The 20,203-nt window shown below is 31.3% G+C and overlaps 1 protein-coding gene across 3 annotated transcripts in view; it reads right to left on the reverse strand.

The window, feature by feature from the left end:
* The window catches only part of LOC123004276, an 82,394-nt gene that overhangs the window by 27,307 nt on the left and 34,884 nt on the right, over positions 1-20,203 (reverse strand). For 2 of the 3 annotated variants that reach the window (XM_044397456.1, XM_044397457.1), the window contains one exon: positions 17,382-17,417. In XM_044397456.1, coding sequence (XP_044253391.1) covers positions 17,382-17,417 — 36 coding nt within the window. Of the gene's footprint in view, positions 1-3,273; positions 3,604-17,381; positions 17,418-20,203 lie in introns of those variants that run through there. The other variant, XM_044397458.1, reaches the window with a different exon arrangement.

A 20,203-nucleotide genomic window follows, 5' to 3' on the forward strand; every position in this document is an offset into this window, starting at 1 on the left:
ACTGTAGGTAATAGTGAATTAACAAAAATTGTAGTTGTGAATTACGACATTTACGTTTGAGCAACATGTGGCAGGATTATATTTTTCACCGTTGTATTTCTGGGTAATAAATGTGCTAGTGGTGAAAAAAATGTTATATAAAACACGGTAGAGAATATTTTTTTTAGCCTCGTATTTATTATTTCCTGAGATGCGTAGCTCGGCTGTAAAAAATCTCTGTACCTTCTGATATAATATACTATTGCTACCTCAGTTTTAGCTTATCATTTTAAGAATTTGTTTTTGTTTTTTTAATAATCTCTCTATTGATAATTTCTACGCAAGGTAATAATGGCTAAAGAATAACAAAATTATTAGTCATTTGATAATGTAAATTTTAAAAACAGCATTTTTTCAAACTAAATTTGTAAAAATAGTAAACAAAAATATCAAATTTTATTCACATAATTATATCAAAAACTAAGTAAAACATTTCTTGCTGCAAGCTACTTCCAAATAAAAAAGTTTTATGCTTAGCAGATGTTTATTATACACAACACTTGAAAATGGGATGAAAAATATGAAAAAGTGAAAAAAAAAACGATTTTAAAACCTAAAGAATGATTAAAAACTAACTTGGAATCTTTTCTGTTTGTTCGTTCTAAAGTCAAATGCACTTTTTTGTAAAATATCTGTTAGAAAATTGAGAAATAAGGCTGAAAATCGAAAACAGTGAAATTTTGTATTTATATTTTAATTGTAAATTATTGGGTTTTTCTACTTGGAAAGATTTGCTTTATACAGGGTGTTCCGTTTTTTTTGTTACAAATTTAAGCAGGTGATAGGATATTCAATTTTAACATAAAAGTTTCCTATAAACATGTATCGAAAAATATTAAATAAGGGAGCTACATCCCCTGAAACGGGTGCATCTTTTAATGGATTTCTTGAAATATTTCAGCAACCAATGTAGATAAAATTTCAAAATTTGATACAACTGATAACCTTTATTCACTCAAAAGAATTGAAAGATAAAATGTCGAAATTTTTTTTTTGTAATTTTTTCTATTCTGCAATAGTGGAAAACCCCCTTAAAAAACGCATCTCTTTCAGGGGGTGTAACTCGCTTACATAACATTTTTTGATACATGTTTATAGGAAACTTTTGTCTTAAAATTGAATATCCTATCACCTGCTTAAATTTGTAACAATAAAAACGGAACATAGTATAGTTTTCAATAAAATTTTTACATTACCTTTATCTCTTATTATTGAGAATTTAATGCTCTATGCTGAAAATTTGAGATAGGTAGTCTTCAAAGTTTGCCTACATTTTATAAAACTTTAAGCTACCTGTTTAAATTTGTAACAATAAAAACGGAACGCCCTGAATTTTCGTTTATTGCTCTTTTTCGTTTTCATGATGTGTGTAATCTCCATTAATGATAACACAAATAAATCAATAAAATCAAACCAAAAAATAAAACCAGCTTCACCACTTTTTTGTTTAAACTTTTCCAGAAAAAATTACTCAAAAGCATTGAACCGCACACAGTTTGAGTCTTTTGATTCTGTTACTTAAAGTTTTAAACAGATCAGTTAATTGCAGGGTTTTTTCTCAATAAAAACTCCTTTAAATACTTCTCACTAATCCAATAAAGTAAGTTTATAAATATGCAAATAAATTAGTAATAATGATTATCATAATTTATTGATGCACCAAGTAATTTGCAATTCAATTCAATACTGAAACGTTCTCAGAGTATTTTATGTTTCGCGTTTGAAATAAAATCGAAGAGAGTTAGCGCCGATTCGGGTGAAGAAAGCTCATTTCGCTCATTTCAAAAGATTACAAAACTCGAAACAAGCTGTTATGTTGTTAACTGTCTCTTGTCCATGAAAGGCAACATCTCTAAATTAGCCTCCATCCAACACCTTCGTGATGTATCATTCTCGTCGAAAACCTCCACTCTGTATATAATTCACACGTTCCTACGTTTAGAATTAACCGTGATTAATAAAAGCTCTTCTTGATTGGTAAAATAGCGACCTTTGTTCGATTTTCGCGTCCGTTAACCCCCGCCTGTTGTGAAAAGGGCTTCGAACGCTGTCCATCTGTCAACGACTATCTGTTTGTTTAACTGTAAGAAGTGGAAGTTATTGTCCGAAGTGGAAAAATATCAATGCGACGGCACGCAACGAAATGACCACAAATATTCAAATTTGACTTTTTTATGAGCGAAATTCGAAATAAAGCTCTGGGATAACTCATTTATGAATGATAGAGGCCATAAACACGATCCCAACAAATTCCAATTATTGCAAAGTTGATTCGATTTCCACAATTGACGTTTATTTGAAATTGTCACGGATTGTGAAGATGTATGCTTCTGAATGAGTTTTTTCATTGAAGATTGTGCCTCATCATCCTTTAGCAATATCCAATAACAAAACGTTCCATTGCGAAATGACCTCAAGACTGCACGATCGTTCAATCCAAAGAGGCACAATTTTCGCAGTTTTCGTCAGCGATAAGCAATCAAGGCTGATTTTGATTCAAAAAATCAACAAACAAATTTGATTACGGTGCGACCTTCGATTCTAACAGGTCCGAAAATTGTCAATACTTCCATTCCCAACAACGTAATACACGTTGACACGCTTGTCATTTTCGAATCGAGGTGAAGGCAACGGTGTAATTAGTTTACTCAAAATAATCTCTCGCTCAGTTAATGAGGTGAACTGTCAACTTTACTTCACTTTATTCCGCTTTAAAAACGAGCAATTTGCGTGATTCAAACATCTTATGGCTTTTGATACGTTATTGAATGATATAATGAAGCAGAAAGTTCTTCATCCACGTGATTATTTCACTTTTACTATTATGAACCAATCGTAATGCCTGTTGCTTGCAAATTTCAACCAATCATGGCGGTGATAAAATTTTTAATTGTAAAGTTGTCCAAGAAGAAAAAAACTGGGTAGTTGAGGGTGGTACTATTGACTCTATTAAAGCCATTGTAAAATTTCGGGAAAGTGACCCCCCAGTTTGTTTGGTACCTGCCTGACTAAACAACCATAAAGTGACAAAAATATTTGAATATTGAAAGAATTTCGTCTCTTGTGGAATTTTTAAATTGAGTTTGAGTGGTACCAGATAATCATTTAGATAAATGAGCTTTGGTCTAATCGGAGTTTATCTTGACCACCTGTGGCTTTAATTAAATTAACACTGGTTTAAATGGTGGTAGTACAAGCTGTCACTGATGGTACCACTGGTACCAAAAATCTAACCTGAGTAGCACCAAGAGGGCCAAACGACCGGACTTTCAGTATCCATGGTCTAGTACTTATGTCCACATTTCACTTTAGCACTTGGTGAACTTTGGCCACAGGAAGCACCTAGGTGCCAAAATCAGTTCACATCACTTGTGATGTCACCACCGCGAATCACTAAAAGGGTCACTATCTATCACTGCGCGGCTCACCGATCTTGTGACCACGGCAGGTGCAAGTCAGGTGAGATAGTTGGCCATGGACGGCCTCGGCAGGTCGGCAAGGCGCGCACTGATCAAGAGTGCTCTGCTTTGGAATCGGTCGCCACCACTCACCGCGCTGTCATTCACCATAGAGACCAGTAGGAGGCGGCATGGTACGGTGACAACACCCGAAACCTCCCACCACCCAATGGGCACCCGAAATGAATAGTACCATGAGGTCAAATTTGGGGCCTGATGGTCCCCATTGCGAAAATTTGACCTTACCTGTCGACAAAGTCGCAAAGAGAGCAAAGGATAGAGGGAAAACAAACACGTTGGAGTGAAACGAACGACGACAGTAGCTTATTGGTCAACAAAACAGGTACATGGAAGTTAAAAAGAGAAAAAACTAGTGCATCGCGAGAGATAAAAAGAGGTAGATGGTATGAGAAGTGACGATAGAAAACGACGGGCGGTTTTCAATTCGGACTTAGGGAAGACACACGTAATCAGAGAAACACACAAGAAAGAAAGAGAAGACTAATTAGGAGGAGGACGAGTAGTAGGTACTAATGAAAATCTGGTACATATTTATTTTCTGATGGAAGATTTGTTCGGGGCTAATTATTTGAAATTAGAGCGAGATGGACACAAACAAATAAGATAATTAATTTTCGGTTTAAAGGTACTTGATAGTACTAATTGAAATGGACAAGAAATAGAAAGCTGATCAAGTTTATTAATAGTCTACGAGCTGGAACAGGACATCTGTAAATAATTGGAGTAAATTCCAACAGAGAGGTCATTTTTACTCTCCTGGTACTCACTGGTACCAAAAATATTCAAACCTTTTGGTCAGATAATTTAGATTATGTGAAATATGGACTGTATGGAAATTTTAAGTACGTGGGGTACCATTGTAACAATGTAAGAAGCTTAAAAATTAAAAAAGCATTTACATTTTACAAAGATTCTGGTACACAATTTTTTGAAATTTTATTTTTTTGGTGGTTCCAAATAATCAAATTTCATTGATGCTATTTGAAATCGGTAAGAAATAGAAAATGCAAACTCAAAATTTTGAGTTTATAAGTAGGAATTATAACTTCGTAAGTTGTAATTCTTACTTTCTCATACAAAATTTCAAGTTCTAAATTCTTGATTTAGAAAAATCTACAAATCTACGTCTCTTTTCAAACTTGGCATTCAGAACTTAATAAACAAATAAAAGTTTTGAGTACTAAATTACAAACTTTCAAGTCGTGATTTTTCATTTTCTTTTTCTCATGAGTTTTCTCATGATTTTTTGTAAGTCGGAATTCTGAGTTTTAAGTTTGGAATTTTGAGTTTGTAAATCAGAATTTGAAAACCTGAAAATTCTAAGATCAAATAAAAAAAAAGTTATTAAGAGTACAAGTGCAAATATGAAAATTTAAAAAAGGGAGTAGGAATTTCCCAATTAAAACTTAAAGTTTTGAACTTAAGACTTGTAATTCAGAACTTAAAATTTGCAGTTTTACGTCCGATACTTGGAATTCTGTCTAAAATAGATGCAAGTTTGAGTATTTAGGTTGAACCTATGAATTTTAAACCGTGATTCTTTTTTGTTAAAGGTCTACAATGACTCTTGGTTTCAAAGTCGGAATTCTGAATTTGAAATTAAAAGTTTTAAGTTCCAGAATTTCAGCATGGAATTTCTAATTTAATAAAATAATTTTTCTTTTGTAAGTCGGCAGTTAATATTGAAAGTCAAAATTTTGTACTTAAAGTTGGGAGTTTTAAGTTCGAGTATTGGAATTTCAAATTCAACACAAAGTGTCTACAGGAACCGAAAGTCTATAATCGTAAATTGACATTCATATTCACAAGTAAGAATTGTGACTTTTTAAACAACAAATGTGATTTTCTTATTTAAAACACTAAATTCCTAACAGTTTTACAACATTGTGAGCTGAATTTCGAAAAAAGCAGCTTGAACTTACAATTGTTTTCCTTTTCTGTGTTTTCCTTATTTGGAGGTTGTGATTAAGAAAGAGAGAAATTGTTTGTATTGTTTATTTCGACCGAAAATAAATTCTAAATTTAATTTTTTTTGGTTTGGTTTTGATACACTTGGTTGCAAAAAATCGGAAAATGTCAAAACAGGAAAAGTTCAAATTTTTAATATTTAAAAAAAATATTTGAATGCGACAGATGACAAATCGACAACTAAATTGATAAGAGCAAAACCTGTTTCATTCTAAAGAAAATTCAATTTTCCGTTTTTATTGCAACCAACTGTAGTACCACCTTGATAGTTTTTATCAATTTTTGTTGATACTACTTGAAATCGATAGGAAATAGAAGCTGATCAGTTAAGAAGCTCCAAATTCACATCCAAGCGAATTCAAGTGGACTTAGATCGGGCAACCCAATGTCCAAATTTTCGTTTTCCCAAAGTTATAGAGATATTTTCCTTGGCACGAATGCGGAATATGTGAAAAATCCGGCTTATTTATTACCCGATTACGTTTCGGCATTAATTCACCGAATTATTCAAATCGCTGATGGAAAAAATAAATTCCGATTACAAAGCCAACAATCGTCCACAATCCATTAGACCGTCGTCCGAATAAAGCCATTTCCCACTGGTTTTTTGTGTCGTGGGCTCCACCACAAACCAGATTATTTACCCAGCCCTGACATTCACCTAACTAATTAATACCATTGGGATTAAGGTCAAGAGATCGAAGAGGCCGAACCAGGAACTCTCTTTGTTTTTAATTTCGAGCTAACGGCACGTCTTCCGGATCTGTTTTATGACGAATGAGAGGACAAACACTTGCCATCAATCTCGTCCCGACTTAATTAGCATTCACATATCATACGATCTGAATTTTAAACTGATGTTATTAGAATAAAAAGGCGGTTTAAGGCTTGATGAACTAATTATCGCTGCATCATTCAAAACGAGTTTTGTAAAAATATAAATGTTTGCGCTTGATGTCCGTCTGCAATTACGGAGTGGTTGGCATTGATTTGTTGACTCAATAAAAGTAAAATAGAATTTTGTCCCGTGTAAACACAAAGTTCTAATTGTATTGAATTGACATTATATAAGATCGGAAAAAAGTTAATAAATCTGGAATTCCCGCAGATGACGTCAATTAATTGTCAATGACAGATGAAAATGTGGACTGTTTTATTTCTAGCCGTTTAGTGGTGGCCACACTGTGGCTAATAAATGTGAAAAATGAGTAGAACACCTGTTGTTGGTCGAATTGTCGATTAATTGATTGTGGATTTGTGTCTCTGGCAAATGAATGTCTTAATTCACCTTTGAAATTTATGGCAATTCTCGAATTACAATAATTATTCCCAATTGATCAAAAAAGGATAAACAACAAGATATCCATATATAATCCTGTCTAACTGTTAGAAATGTAACAGAAGAAGTCCGAGATTCATTTAAAAACAACTTTTACTGCTATTTTGAATATTTTATTGGTGATATAATTCCGAAAGCTGTATATTTATAGAAGTGTTGTCAAAAATTAAACGAATATTTCAATGTCAGCTCGGGAATTTTAAATTTTTATTAAGCGTGTTGAGAATCTGGACTAGGAGGAGTGACCGCACGACCGTGACAATTTCTATATTTTGCTACAATTTTTTTCAGGACAAACAACTGTTGGTTTCGCTAATTGGATGAATTTTTCATTTAATCGATCAATTTAAAGACCAGCAGTTGGATTGGAGGTTGACAGTTAGTTTTATAGATCGTAAAGCACTGAAATGAAGTTGTCAGCGGTGATAACGACGTGAGAGGACGAATGTAATAAATTGTTTTTAAATAAATCCATAAATTTTTAATATCTATTTACCACTGCCGCAATTCTTGTGGATTAAAAAGAAACAATTATTCTAAACGAATCCAAAAAATCTTTTGGGAGTACACGTTTCCGATTTTTTACAAATTCTTACATAAAAAAAATGTCAACAAATTCAAGATTTCCGAAAATCCTAATTTTTTTAGCTGCTTCTAACATTCCAATTTAATAACTATTTTTCTAATAAGTAATAGAAAGTAAAAAAAATTCTTTCTTGCTCAAAAATTTCTAGCAATTCTACGTAATTTTGAGATTTTTTTTAAAAAAAGCTATGAAAATTTGTTCTATTAAAAAGTAAAAAAAAATTTTTTGCTCAAAAATTTCTTGCAATTCTACGTAATTTTGAGATTTGTTTTAAAAAAGCTATAAAAATTTGCCTTCTATTCGTATAATAAACAGCTTTACAAAATATCAAAAATGTTTCTTTATTTTTGATGAATTTTTATAAAGAAAAAAAAGCTCTACAAATGTAAGAAAATTCTTGGCAATCACCTTAAACATCATCATCATCTGGACTTCTAAATAAAGTTCTAAAAAATGCTTTCAAATTCAAAAATTCCAGATTAAATTTTTCGAAGCCTTTTTAAAATTCCCATTTAACATCAGTTCTTGTGTAAAGTAAACAAAAGTTAAAAAATTCTTCATTGTTTTATAAAAAGTCAGATTGATAATTAATTAAGAAAATTTAAAAAATGTCTACTCCGCTGTACAAAAAAATTATTAGTGTTAAATTTACCTTTATTTTCGATAATGTACTCTCTCTTTCACTGTCATTACTTTTTCCTCTTGTATGTATTTTGTTTTTAGTTTTATGTGTACTTAGGTTAAGTTGAATAGAATTTGCTTTTAATAATTTTTGTAAAGTAGTCAAAATTGTGTTAATAATCAGATCAGCTCAATTGTTCTCGAACTTTATTACAGAATAAAGGTAATTTTGAGAAATAAAAAAATAAAACATAATAAATAGTTACTCATTTTCTAATTTTTTCTAAAAAATTAAAAAAATATTGTTTTCACATTTTTATAATGTAGAATTCTCTTTCTGATTGGAAACACCTTTCAATTATTATTGAAAATTTTTGCTCATTTCTCTTAAATTACTAATAGAAAACATGCTAAACCCGAGGCAAAAAAAAATATTTTGAAGTTTTGGAAAATACTTTAAAAAAACTCTTGGCGTTTATCGATTTCTAAACAAATAAATATTAAAACAATCTTTTCAAATCTCGGAATTAATTTTTTTAATGTTTTTTGAAATTTACATTTAATGAATTGTTTTTGTAAGTTAGAATTGCTCTTTTGTTCCTTAGAAATCCTCAGTTTGCCGCAATTCCAATTAAATTCAAGAAATTTTGTGAAAAATTTAAGACGTAAAGAGAACTCTGAGAAACTGTTTCCTATGAAATCATTTGAAAGCTTCGTTAGGCTAAGATTTATTGCACTCCTGTCCTTTTTACTTGTATCCAAATTAGCGAATTAATTTTTGCCATTGTTATGATTTATCGTCGAGGCCACTCCATCGTCTATTTTTGAATCGGCTATCAGTCAATTGCTCCACTTTCGACATTTCTTAAAATGAAAGTGTTGGAACGACCTGTTCCACCTGCTCGCCTTTGCGTCAAGCAGGCCATGAAATCTCCTAAAAGGTGTCGCGACCCCGCGCGTTTCCAAAACTTTTTAAAAGTCAAAGATCCGATCGAACAGTTTGCATAAGTCTAATTTATTTTAAGTGTTTCGATTTGATGAAAGTTGGCGATTTGAGCGCTTCTTCGTGCCGACTTTTAAAACGTTTTTCTGGTCAACTTTTGATTCATTCGAATTCTACGACTTATTGCTCGAAATGAGTTTTTAATTTATCGACTACAAATTTTTTCAACAAATTCCGGCGCAAGGAGGAAAAAGTGTGGGAGCGCATGGTGGCCATCCTGGCTTTGTTCCGTTTAGTGACATAATGGAATTTTTTACGCCTACTTTATAGCGTAGTAACATGCAATAAAGCAACAGTATGATTGCTTTAAGACACCTGTCGAAAAACTTATAAATCGGCGAGGTTTTTGGGAAGAAATTCCGTGAGATAAGAGTGACGATAAGGATTTAAATAGTTAAGAATCTCATTTATGTCATCGGACGCTTATAAATTATTGTGATTAGCGAGGAGAAATTACTTGCGATAAGATCTTGAAGAAGTTATGTACAGAATCCCGAAAGTGTCCAGTGGGATGAAAGAAGTACTGGGAGTGTGGTGCCCCCGCCGTTCGTAACAAACAAACCATAAACTAAATCAGGTGTTATAAATCACGAAAATGTGCTCGAGGTGCTATTATTCTACTTGCTTTGCTGTGGCTATTGACCGAACACATTATTATTAAACATGGCAACGCGGCTAAATAATACTTTTTTGATTTATTGCGAGTAATTTAGTTTATGACTTGTTTGTCAAATGACAATATGACTACGGGCGGACTTCTTCAGGTTAATGCGATTCATGGCTCAACGGAATTTTATTACAGGGGACAAAAAATACGAAATGAGAGCAGATTTTTACTTTTTGTTGCTTTACGATCGCGAGACTGACGTCAAACGATCGGGATGCCATTCCCCATTCTCCTCAAAGGAGAATTTACCAAAAACATGAATGATTAAAAAAATTCTGATATTTTGTGTAATTTTCGTGCAACTCAAATAATAGGGCTTTATTTCACATTTTGCAATTTCTTACCTTTTCAGAATATAATTAAAAATAAAAATAAACCTAGAAACCAGTTTACAACTTGTAATTTCTAGAATTCAGTGCAGTTTTAAGTTTTAAATTTGAATTTCTCTTTAACAAATTTAAAAATTATGAATTTACAAGTCTAGATTTTTTATTTTTAATAAAGCTTTACAATGATTATAAAAACGCATTTCTTGTTTTAAGTTTTAGAATTGAACAAAATTTAATTTGGGAGTGTAGTTTTTTGAAAAATGGAATTAAAAAATAAAATCTCCAGCTTACATAAATCTATTTTCCGATGAAAATTTGGAATTTAAAAGTTAAATTTTGCGGTTTTAAGTTTTATGCATACTTGGAATTCTCTGTAAAACCATGAAAATTTGAATTTGAAATTCTAAATTCACAACTCGTATTTTTTTTACATATACTTACATGTACTTATTGTTCGAAAGTTGAATTTAAAGTTTGAGTTTTAAAGTTGAAAGGTGAAGTTTTTATAAAAAGTTAGAAATTTCTACTTAAAGAAAGTTTCATTGAAAATTTATGTGAAATTGAAAATTCTAAGTAGAAATAGTGAGTTTTCATAGAAACAAGTATAAATTTTAAAATAAAACAAAAGTTAAAAACTGCAAACCGGAAATGTAACAACTAAAAATTATAATAAATTACTCAAAATTTGACATTAAAAAATAAAATCTATAGTTTGAAACTTATTTTTGAGTACACATTCCTTGTTTAGAAGTTTCAATTCAGAGTTTTAAGTCTAGAATTTTATAGTTATAGTTTACAAGATATGTTTTCTGTTTAAAACTTAAAATTCAGTTTTGCAGAAGATTTTAAAATTTTAAAATTATAATTTTGTGTAAAGAAAATGCACTTTACAGAAAATTTTTATGGAATTCTCTACAAAATTGTAAATACATATACATATACAAAGTAAAACAATGAATTAAAAAAAATAGATTTAAATTCCCTTTCCAAACTGAAAATCTCAAGTTTAATTTTTGAAATTTTAAGCTACCAGCTTGGAATTTAAAGTTTATGAGTAGGAATTATAACTTTACATTTCTAATTGTAAGTTTACAGACCAAAATTTCACTTTATAATAAGAATAAGATGTAAACCTACAATTAAAAACTCGGATTTCCGAACTTAAAGTTTAAAGTTTTAAATAAACTTGAAATTCTGTGTAAAGAAGATAAAAGTTTGTATCATAAGTTATTGTAAGATTACATTATAAATTATGAATTTTTGTAATTAAAATTCTATTAAAAGCTATAATTTTAATAACACACTATGAAGTTTAAGGTTTTAAAGTTGCAGATTTGAATTGAAAATGTGAATTTTGCAATTAAATTTGAAAAGTTTAACTCAAAATTGGAAATACAGTAAAACTTGTGAGTTTTTTAAGAAAATAGTAGGTATAAAATTTATACTTAAAGAATAAATTTGCAGTTTTAAGTGCCACATCTAAGATTCAGCTTAAAAATTCGGATGTACATGTGAAAAGTTTCTGTTAAAACCTTGAAATCACAAACTTAAAAGTATGCAATTTTTATTGAATTGAAAAATGGGAATTTTTTTTAGATTTGAAAATTTCAAATTCAACTCTAAATTGGAAATACAGTAAAAATTGTGAGTTTTTGTAATTAAAATCTAGTTAAAAGTTATAATTTTAAGTACACACTGAGTATGAAGTTCAGGGTTTTAAAGTTGCAGATTGCAATTTTTATTGAATTGAAAATGGCAATTTTGTACTTAAATCTTATAAAATTTCAAGTTTAATTCAAAATTGGAAATACAAGTGGGAATTGTGAGTTTTTAAAGAAAGAAGTAGATATAAATTTTATACTTAAAGTCAAAATTTGCAATTTTAAGTGCCACATCTAAGATTCAGACTTAAAAATTCGGATGTGCAAGTGAGAATTTTCTGTTTAAAACCATGAAATACCAAACTTAAAAGTTTGGGATTTTAAGTTGCAAACTTTAATTCAGGACTTATATTTAAAAGGTTATAATTACAAATAAAATTCTACAATTTAAAACACAAAGTACGAATAAGTACAAGTTATTTTTTGTAATTTTTAAGTTTTTTAAGTTGAAATTATGAACTTACAATTTGGAATTTGGAATCTGCAAGACTTTGCTTATTGGTTGTGTAATTAAATGCACTCAGAATTTCCAATTTTGAAGTCAAAAATAGATTTTTATATGTTTATCTAGTTTTCACATGAGTGCTTGAATGTTTCATTTCGGCAGTAAAATGGGCGCTTTGAAGCTGCAAATCGAACACAGCAGCATTTATGCCGTCAAATAAGATGGCGAGCAGTTAGAAACGGCATATAATTGCAAGCATTGCACGTATGATTATTTCCTCTTTGTTTTTCTTACATTCTTATCGATTTGTCATAGTCTAGAATTTCCTTATCTGGCGTATCTCGGTTCACCCCTTCCGGCAGCGGTAAGACATAATTAGTTTAGTAGATGGCGTGAGACGGCTTCCAATCATCGAATATTAGCTATAACCGTTCAAAGTCGAGCAAAATAAGTTACGCAGGTCACCGGAAGCGGGGCATTATCTAGCGCGGTCACGCTGCCCACTGTCTTGGTGCGACTGCTGCGAAGACCGCCTCTGGTCAACCGACAACCGGTGTGCGGCCTCGCTTCTTTTTAGTAGTCAGCAGGAACGCAACTGCGACCGCAGGATGCTGTCCGGACACCACTCTTCTGCAACGGATGGTCGAAGACACTCAACCACTAATTACTTACATGTTCTCAACAGGAAGGTCATCTGGGTTCTTGCACCAGAGTTATGACGAGTTTTTGCTCGCGATACACTCTGATAACGATGGAAATCGACATTCGGCTTCTGAATCGGAATCGCTATTTACGGCTCTATTCACATGCAAATTATCTCAAATGTTGATTGGATTTAATTACCTTGTTAAAATGAATTATAGCTTGATTTGGTACAAGGCAAAAATTTTGCACATTTTTCACATTGTTGCCCACCTACTGGGCAATGGTTTACTTTGATCTCCTTTTCGATATCTTTAACATAAATTACTGAGGCCATCATTGATTAGGGAGTGCCTGGATATTAAAAAACCATCGCTTACCGATCTGGACTAAATTGTGTAATCGTGAGGTCTTAAATTATACAGAGAAAAAATTATGAACAGTTAGAGGTGATGAGGAATTGCAAAAGTGATGCTCAAGCTGCCCCAGGCCACGTTTTCCCCCCTGACAACCAAAAACTAAACTAGAACTAAATAGTCCGTAAAGTAAACCAAAAGAGTCCGTAAAGAAGTACTTTTCCACATGTTGAAAATAACTTGAACGCACTGAAAAATCGAATGAAAAAAGTGGTACTTTGCAATTAAAAAATTATTGTTTCTGCAAAGTCAACATTAGAAATTATGTACGTTGCGTTTAAATACCGGAAATATTCCGGAAAATCTACTTTCATTTTTATAATGTAACAGGTTGCTACAGAAGTTTAATTTTTTATACGTCAATAAGTCTTAAATCACTCTATATATTCCGCGTAATTTTTGAGAAAAAGTTTCGACAAATTACACAGCAAAAATTTTCCATCTAYCTGTATTTTTAATATAAGCGTTYTATAAAATCAGCTTTTTAATTTTTTTTATTTAAACTGAAAAGCCCTACTAGAACGAAATAGTCCGTAAAGTAAACCAAAAAAGTCCGTAAAGTAGTACTTTTTCTACATATTGAAAAAAACGCCGTGAAAAGTGGTACTTTTTGATATTTCTTCAATCAAAAATTATCGTTTCTGGAAAGTCAACATTAGAAATGTTGTACGTTGCGTTTAAATACTCCGGAAAATCTACTTTCATTTTTATAATGTAACAGGTTGCTACAGAAGTTTAATTTTTTATACGTCAATAAGTCTTAAATCACTCTATATATTCCGCGTAATTTTTGAGAAAAAGTTTCGACAAATTACACAGCAAAAATTTTCCATCTACCTGTATTTTTAATATAAGCGTTCTATAAAATCAGCTTTTTAATTTTTTTTATTTAAAATGAAAAGCCCTACTAAAAGGAAATAGTCCGTAAAGTAAACCAAAAAAATCCGTAAAGAAGTGCTTTTTCTACATTTTGACAAAAACGACTTGAAAAAAGTGGTACTTTAAGCTCTTGATATTTGTTTAATAAAAAATTATCGCTTCTGGAAAGTCAACATTAGGAATGTTGTACGTTGCGTTTAAATACCGGAAATATTCCGGAAAATCTACTTTCATTTTTGTTATGTAACAGGTTGCTACAGAAGTTTAGTTTTTCATACGAGTAAATCTTAAATCACTCTGTATATTCCGCGTAATTTTTGAAAAAAAATTTGACAAATTACACAGCAAAAATTTTTCGTCTATCTATATTTTTAATATACCTAAGCGTTTTACAAAATCAACTTTTTTCAAAAATTTTATTTATAAATACTAAAAAGAGTGCGCCAGAACTCGCGCCCCAGAGAAAAATGCCATGTAAAGTAAGATATACCAGGAACATGGAAAAACAAATTGCATTTATAAAAATTTCGAAGTTATGAGAGTTTAAATTTAGACTTTGACTCTATTTTTTTTTATTTATTTATTAAAAGAAAAATCAAGGAATGTTATTTGTGGATTTTATTCACAAATTTTTTGTACCTTTAGTAAATAATTATAAAAAAACACATACAAAATCATCAGTATCATTAAATAAACATAAAAAAATCAAATGTTAAGAAAAAAATAAATGTCAATAATTTTTGACAGAATGTTTTAAATATTTTTTCCATGTTCTGGTATCTTAAATTTGATATTTTTTTGGCGAGTTCTGACACCCTGCATAGTAATATGCCAATTCCTAACCTCTTGGAGGTCGGGAAATTTGTCATTACACCCTTTGGTCGGGAAGTACCTAATTTATGAAAGATTACCATCAAATGTTAAAAATTCAACTTGTTTCCGTTGTAACAAACGCTTCAACGTTGGCAAAAAAACAGATATTTCATTATTTAAACAAATAAAATGTAATTGTGAATAAAATTTGGTGGAAATGTGATTACCGCTTGCCTCATAACTTATTTTCCAACTCGGTTGTAGTATAGTTTTGTCGAAATTTTCGAAGTTTAAGAGTTTAGAATTAGAAAGTTAAAATTAATTTGCACCTACATATATTTTTCAAACCATAACTGTGTTTTTCTCCTATAATAAAACATGTGTCGTGAATTTTTCTCAGTCAAGTCTTTAAATTTTTCCGAAATTCCGCAAATTTCTGCATTTTTAACCGAAATTGTATGAATATTTCACCGCGAAGGGTTGTTTTGCACCAGAAAGTTGAAAATAGTCTCTTTGTGGGGTGCCGGTCGGGCTTCCTGTGTGGGCACCGGGGGTCCGCGGGGTCCGGAGTCTGTGACCCGGGGACATCTCCTAATTGGCGGCCCAACCTGTTATATTATCAAGAATCTGGACCAGAACAGTTCGATGAGACTCGATGGCCTCCGAAATAACCTCTGTACTTTACAACGTTCTCCGACTTTTTAATGGAGATCCATTAAAAGATGACCTGAGTCAGGACCATTTCGCGTTTTTTAAAATAAATTGAGCGGTTGCCCGATAAAATCCCTTTCTTACTAAAATTTTTGTAATAATTATTTTCGTGGCAAAGCCGAAAGCGAAGTTTTATTATATTTGCGATTGATAAAAACTCAGATAGAAGTGTTATCGTGTCAATAAAAGTTTTATTGCCACTAAACAAAAATTCCGATTAATTTATTGAAAAATTTACTTGTAATTTTGTAATACGAGAGAAATGAAACAAAAAAATAATACCAGCAAAGCTAAAAATGTCAGAGATGAGTTATAATCTTGGATTTATTTATGGTTTAAACGTGTTGGGAAGTTCGGAATAAAAATTACATTACGCTTTAATTTATTTATTTTTATTAGATAAGTACATTAATTTTGCCTGGAGTAACTCTAGAGTGTCTAAATCAACCTGTGAATATTTTGTCCTCGTTACCGTTATTACTAATAAAAATCAAGATTCAAATAAAACTGACAAAAACAAATAGGAAATGTTGTAATAGCATTTACACAAAAGTTTACATTAGCATAAAACATTTTAAACAAATAATTCAGATAGAATCTCAAGCGTTGGGTAAAAAATTGCACACACAAATCATAGGAGTTTAATTCGGACATTTATGACAAATTGCGGTTATTTTTAAATTGAATCCCGGTTGTCATAAATTTCCAGCGATCCAATTTGAGTGTAAAGCTGAGCTTCGACGCTATAAACTAGCTAATTTACAAATATTATTAATCTTGTGATCCTTTGACCCGAACTCGGCGCGTCTTTATCCATCGTCCGGTTCGAGAATTTTAGTTATTTGAAATGACATTCGTGAGAAATCTTCAATTTATTAATTAATCAATAAATTCGATTGAATTACAGTTATCGTTCATCGATTGCGATTACGTAAAAATCACCAAATAACAAAGTTATTAATTAAAACCTTCAACTAATTAACTAAATTACAATTCATATTTTTAATTAAACTTCGGCTAATTACGTTAGAAGCGCAGCCGTGATTTAGTCCTCGAGATATTTTAATGCGATCGAAAACCATTAAGTTGGCTTCGATTCGATACCATCTACTGGGTGTTTAATTCCAATGGGAATTATTTAATCGCTTTACGTAAATCGCAATGCATTGTTGCACTTATACACCGGGTGGTCGCAAAAAACGATTTCTCAACTGAACTTTTAAGTGTTCTGCAAGTTGGTTCAACTTTCACCTGCGAAAAATGTATCAAAACAGTTAATCTAATGAGAGATTTCGAATGTGGAAATATTTCAGATCATGCAAATGACAGAGACACCTGTATCTGAGGCGATATTAATTTTACACCTAGGTATTTCTAACGGTGTCTTAATAAAAAAATTGTCAAGGTCGCCAATGTCAAAATTTCAACAATGAAGCATTGAACGATTTTCGCCAGCTGAAGCAACTTTTGAATAATTCAAGTATCGATCAAGATCGAAAAATAAACAACGGAGAAGATTGTCGAGGAAAAATGTTAACTAGTTCTTGTATGCATCAGGTTGTGAGCGTTGCAAAACCACCAACAATTTTAATCGCAAGATAATTAGATAGATAAGAGCGTTGCTACCAATCAGATAACATAAAAGATTGTGCCAGCTTCATTGTAATGCTGATAGAATTATTGGAGGGAAAAGTTTCGGTGTTGCAATTATCGGACGAGGGGATCATTAGTGTAACGATGGTTTTTCCTTAATTAGGAGCAATTAAGAAAACAGGATGCTTACCATACTTGTCGAAAGCTTCCGCGCTGGATGAATTATCTGAAAAGGAGAAAGCGATGCTTTAGTTCTGACAACGAGGAATTAATTGATTTTGCAAAGCCACATCTTTTAATATAATTAAAAAATATTTATAAAAAAAGCAAAACATAAATTGAATTAGATATCTTTTTTGTAAGATAGAAAATTAAAAGTTATTAGCTAATTAATTATACACTACAGGTACCGAAAACGACCAAAATTTTGACAAAAATAACAAATAAAAAAACTTCAAAATCCAAGTGGACTCTTAGAAGACTAAAAGATTCAAAAGAGCACATAAAACGTTGTTAAAACGCCAAAAATAAATTTTTGAAATTTTTTGTGAATAAATAGACAGAGCAGAGACACTGACCGGAGAGGTGGTGGCACAGTGATATAAAGTTCCGCTTCCGGCTTGTAGGTCCGGAGTTCAAAATTTTTTCTAATTCAAATTCAAATATGTACTAAGAATTCTTATAAAAATTAAAATACGCCACATAAGCACAGACACAATAAAATATGTTTAGATAAACAAATGGTAAAATAAAAGTAAAATAAAATACAGGGTGTTTCACACAACTTTACCAGGCTTGCGCCTAATGTACGCACCCAAATATACAAAATTCACAAAACACTAGATACAAAAAATACACATTTAATTATTTAATTTTTGGAAACCCATGACAGTAGTTGTCAAACTAATCACTGTTTCATTAATAGTCATAAACTGCAGTTTTTCAGAAACAATTATCATTTGTTCTATCAAGAGACGGCTTGAATATGTTTCTAGTTTATCTATCTTAATCACTAACTAACTAAAAATGTTGTAATTTTTAAAGGGGTGAACAAACTAGCAAAGATTATCCAATTTTTCAAAATTTGTAATCGAGTTCGTATCGGAATATGTATTACTGATTGCATCTTACAGGCGCAGGCCTCGTAAAATCATGTGAAACACTCTGTATAAAAAAGGTAGTGTAACAACATGAAATATATAATAAATAAAATGAATTCTTATAAAGATATGGTTGTGAAGGTCTCAAAAATACCAAAATTTTTTTTGAGTTTAATATGAGTGCAGGAATGCTTATTTAGAAATGCAAATTTTAAATCTAGAATTGTAGCCTGTTAGTTGGTGATTTAGTTAAAATTTATATCTTGATTTCAACATTTTGTGATTCATTAGCAAAATGTTTCATTAATTTTGAAAAATAAATAAAAAAAAAGTGAATAAAACTGCATCGAAACGAGTTTGGTGGGTCATAATTTAAAATTCGTTGATTTTTAAGATCTGTAATCTCTTCAGTGAGTAATAAACATCGAAAAATACAATTTTTACGAAATCTCAAGTACGTAAAAAACTGCTGCGATGAATATTAAAAGAAATCATCCCAAATATGGCTAATCTGATGTAAATGTCTAGAAAGTGAGATTCAAAATCAGAGTTGGGATGAAATACGATCCTCGTCGACTGTTTATCTAATCCAGAGATTAACTAAATTCTCTTCAAGACAAATTAGAAATGCACAAGTTGATTTAGAACTAGTCTTTAGTAAACAAGACCACAAGAAAAATGATGATAAAAAATCTATTCATAACCAAATTTCCGGATTAAGTACCACATTAATCATTCCTTTTGCGGCAAAATACAGTCTCACCTTCCAGATTTTGACCTTCTTGGCTGAAAGTTTGCCCTTTACGTGTCCCAAATTAATTACCAATTTAGTCTCGTAATTGACTGCTGTAAATTATTCGCTCAAAAATCCCATTGCTGTGATGAATCGGCAACGAAATTATTCGTAATTTTTATTAGTAATTAAAAATATATATTTAATTTTGGGCCTAATTTATGGGAAAGACCGGCTTACGTAACACAACCATTTAAATTTGTCCCGTAAATCATCCTAAATTATGAATATTGCCGCAGTAGTTGGAGTACCAAAAATTTAAATTATGGATTTTCTAACGCTTAAAATTATTCAATCATGTCTCGAATCTTGATCGAATTCGCCACGATTATGTAAAATGACCGGAGGTATGGAAATATGCTAAAATTTCTCTGCAGCGATAGTCGTTTTTCGACCGATCGAAGCCACCAGAAATCAAGTGGGCGGTGACAACTTTCTTCCAAAAAAAATAAAAACATTGATTTTAAATCCGACTCCAGATTGGAATGCCATAACGCCTTCGATATTTTTATTGCAAAATTAAGTTGTTTGCAGATATGCAGGAGTAAAACAGCAATTTAATTAAGTTTATGTTAATGGAAAAATGCATTTTACATGTTGGGAGATTTATTGCACTCCATATCAATTTTAATTCCGAAATTGTCAACATTTATGTACAGTGGGACTCAAAAGAAATGGCACATGACATTATTTATGAAGCAAAATGTTCACTCACTGTACACAAAAAATATACAGGGTGTCCCAGCGAGTTGAAAAAGTCCTTTAAATGGTAAAATTTAAAAAAAAATTGTGTAGGACATTGATAGATACTAATCTTGTGCATCAGCTGAAATTATTTTCTACCATTCAGCATGTCCCAAAAATAAGTTGCAATACAAACTTGTCTTTTTTTATATGAAACACCATGTGTTTTTGGATTCTTGGATGTAGCCTTTTAAAACAATGTTTTTAGGCTAAATTTTTATTAGCCGATTTCGCTTAGTTTTTTTTGACGAAAACATATAAAAATTTATTACACAAAAACTAAGACAGCTAGAACAAATTTTTTCATACTTCTGCAAAGAAGAAAGTATAGAATTTAAAGTTGTACCTAGCAATTTTTTAGTGTTTTTGCATTTG

The sequence above is a fragment of the Tribolium madens genome, unplaced genomic scaffold, assembly GCF_015345945.1.
Source record: "Tribolium madens isolate multiple individuals breed KSU strain unplaced genomic scaffold, Tmad_KSU_1.1 Scaffold_1;HRSCAF=32;Tcas5.2_LG8, whole genome shotgun sequence".
Lineage (NCBI taxonomy): Eukaryota > Metazoa > Arthropoda > Insecta > Coleoptera > Tenebrionidae > Tribolium > Tribolium madens.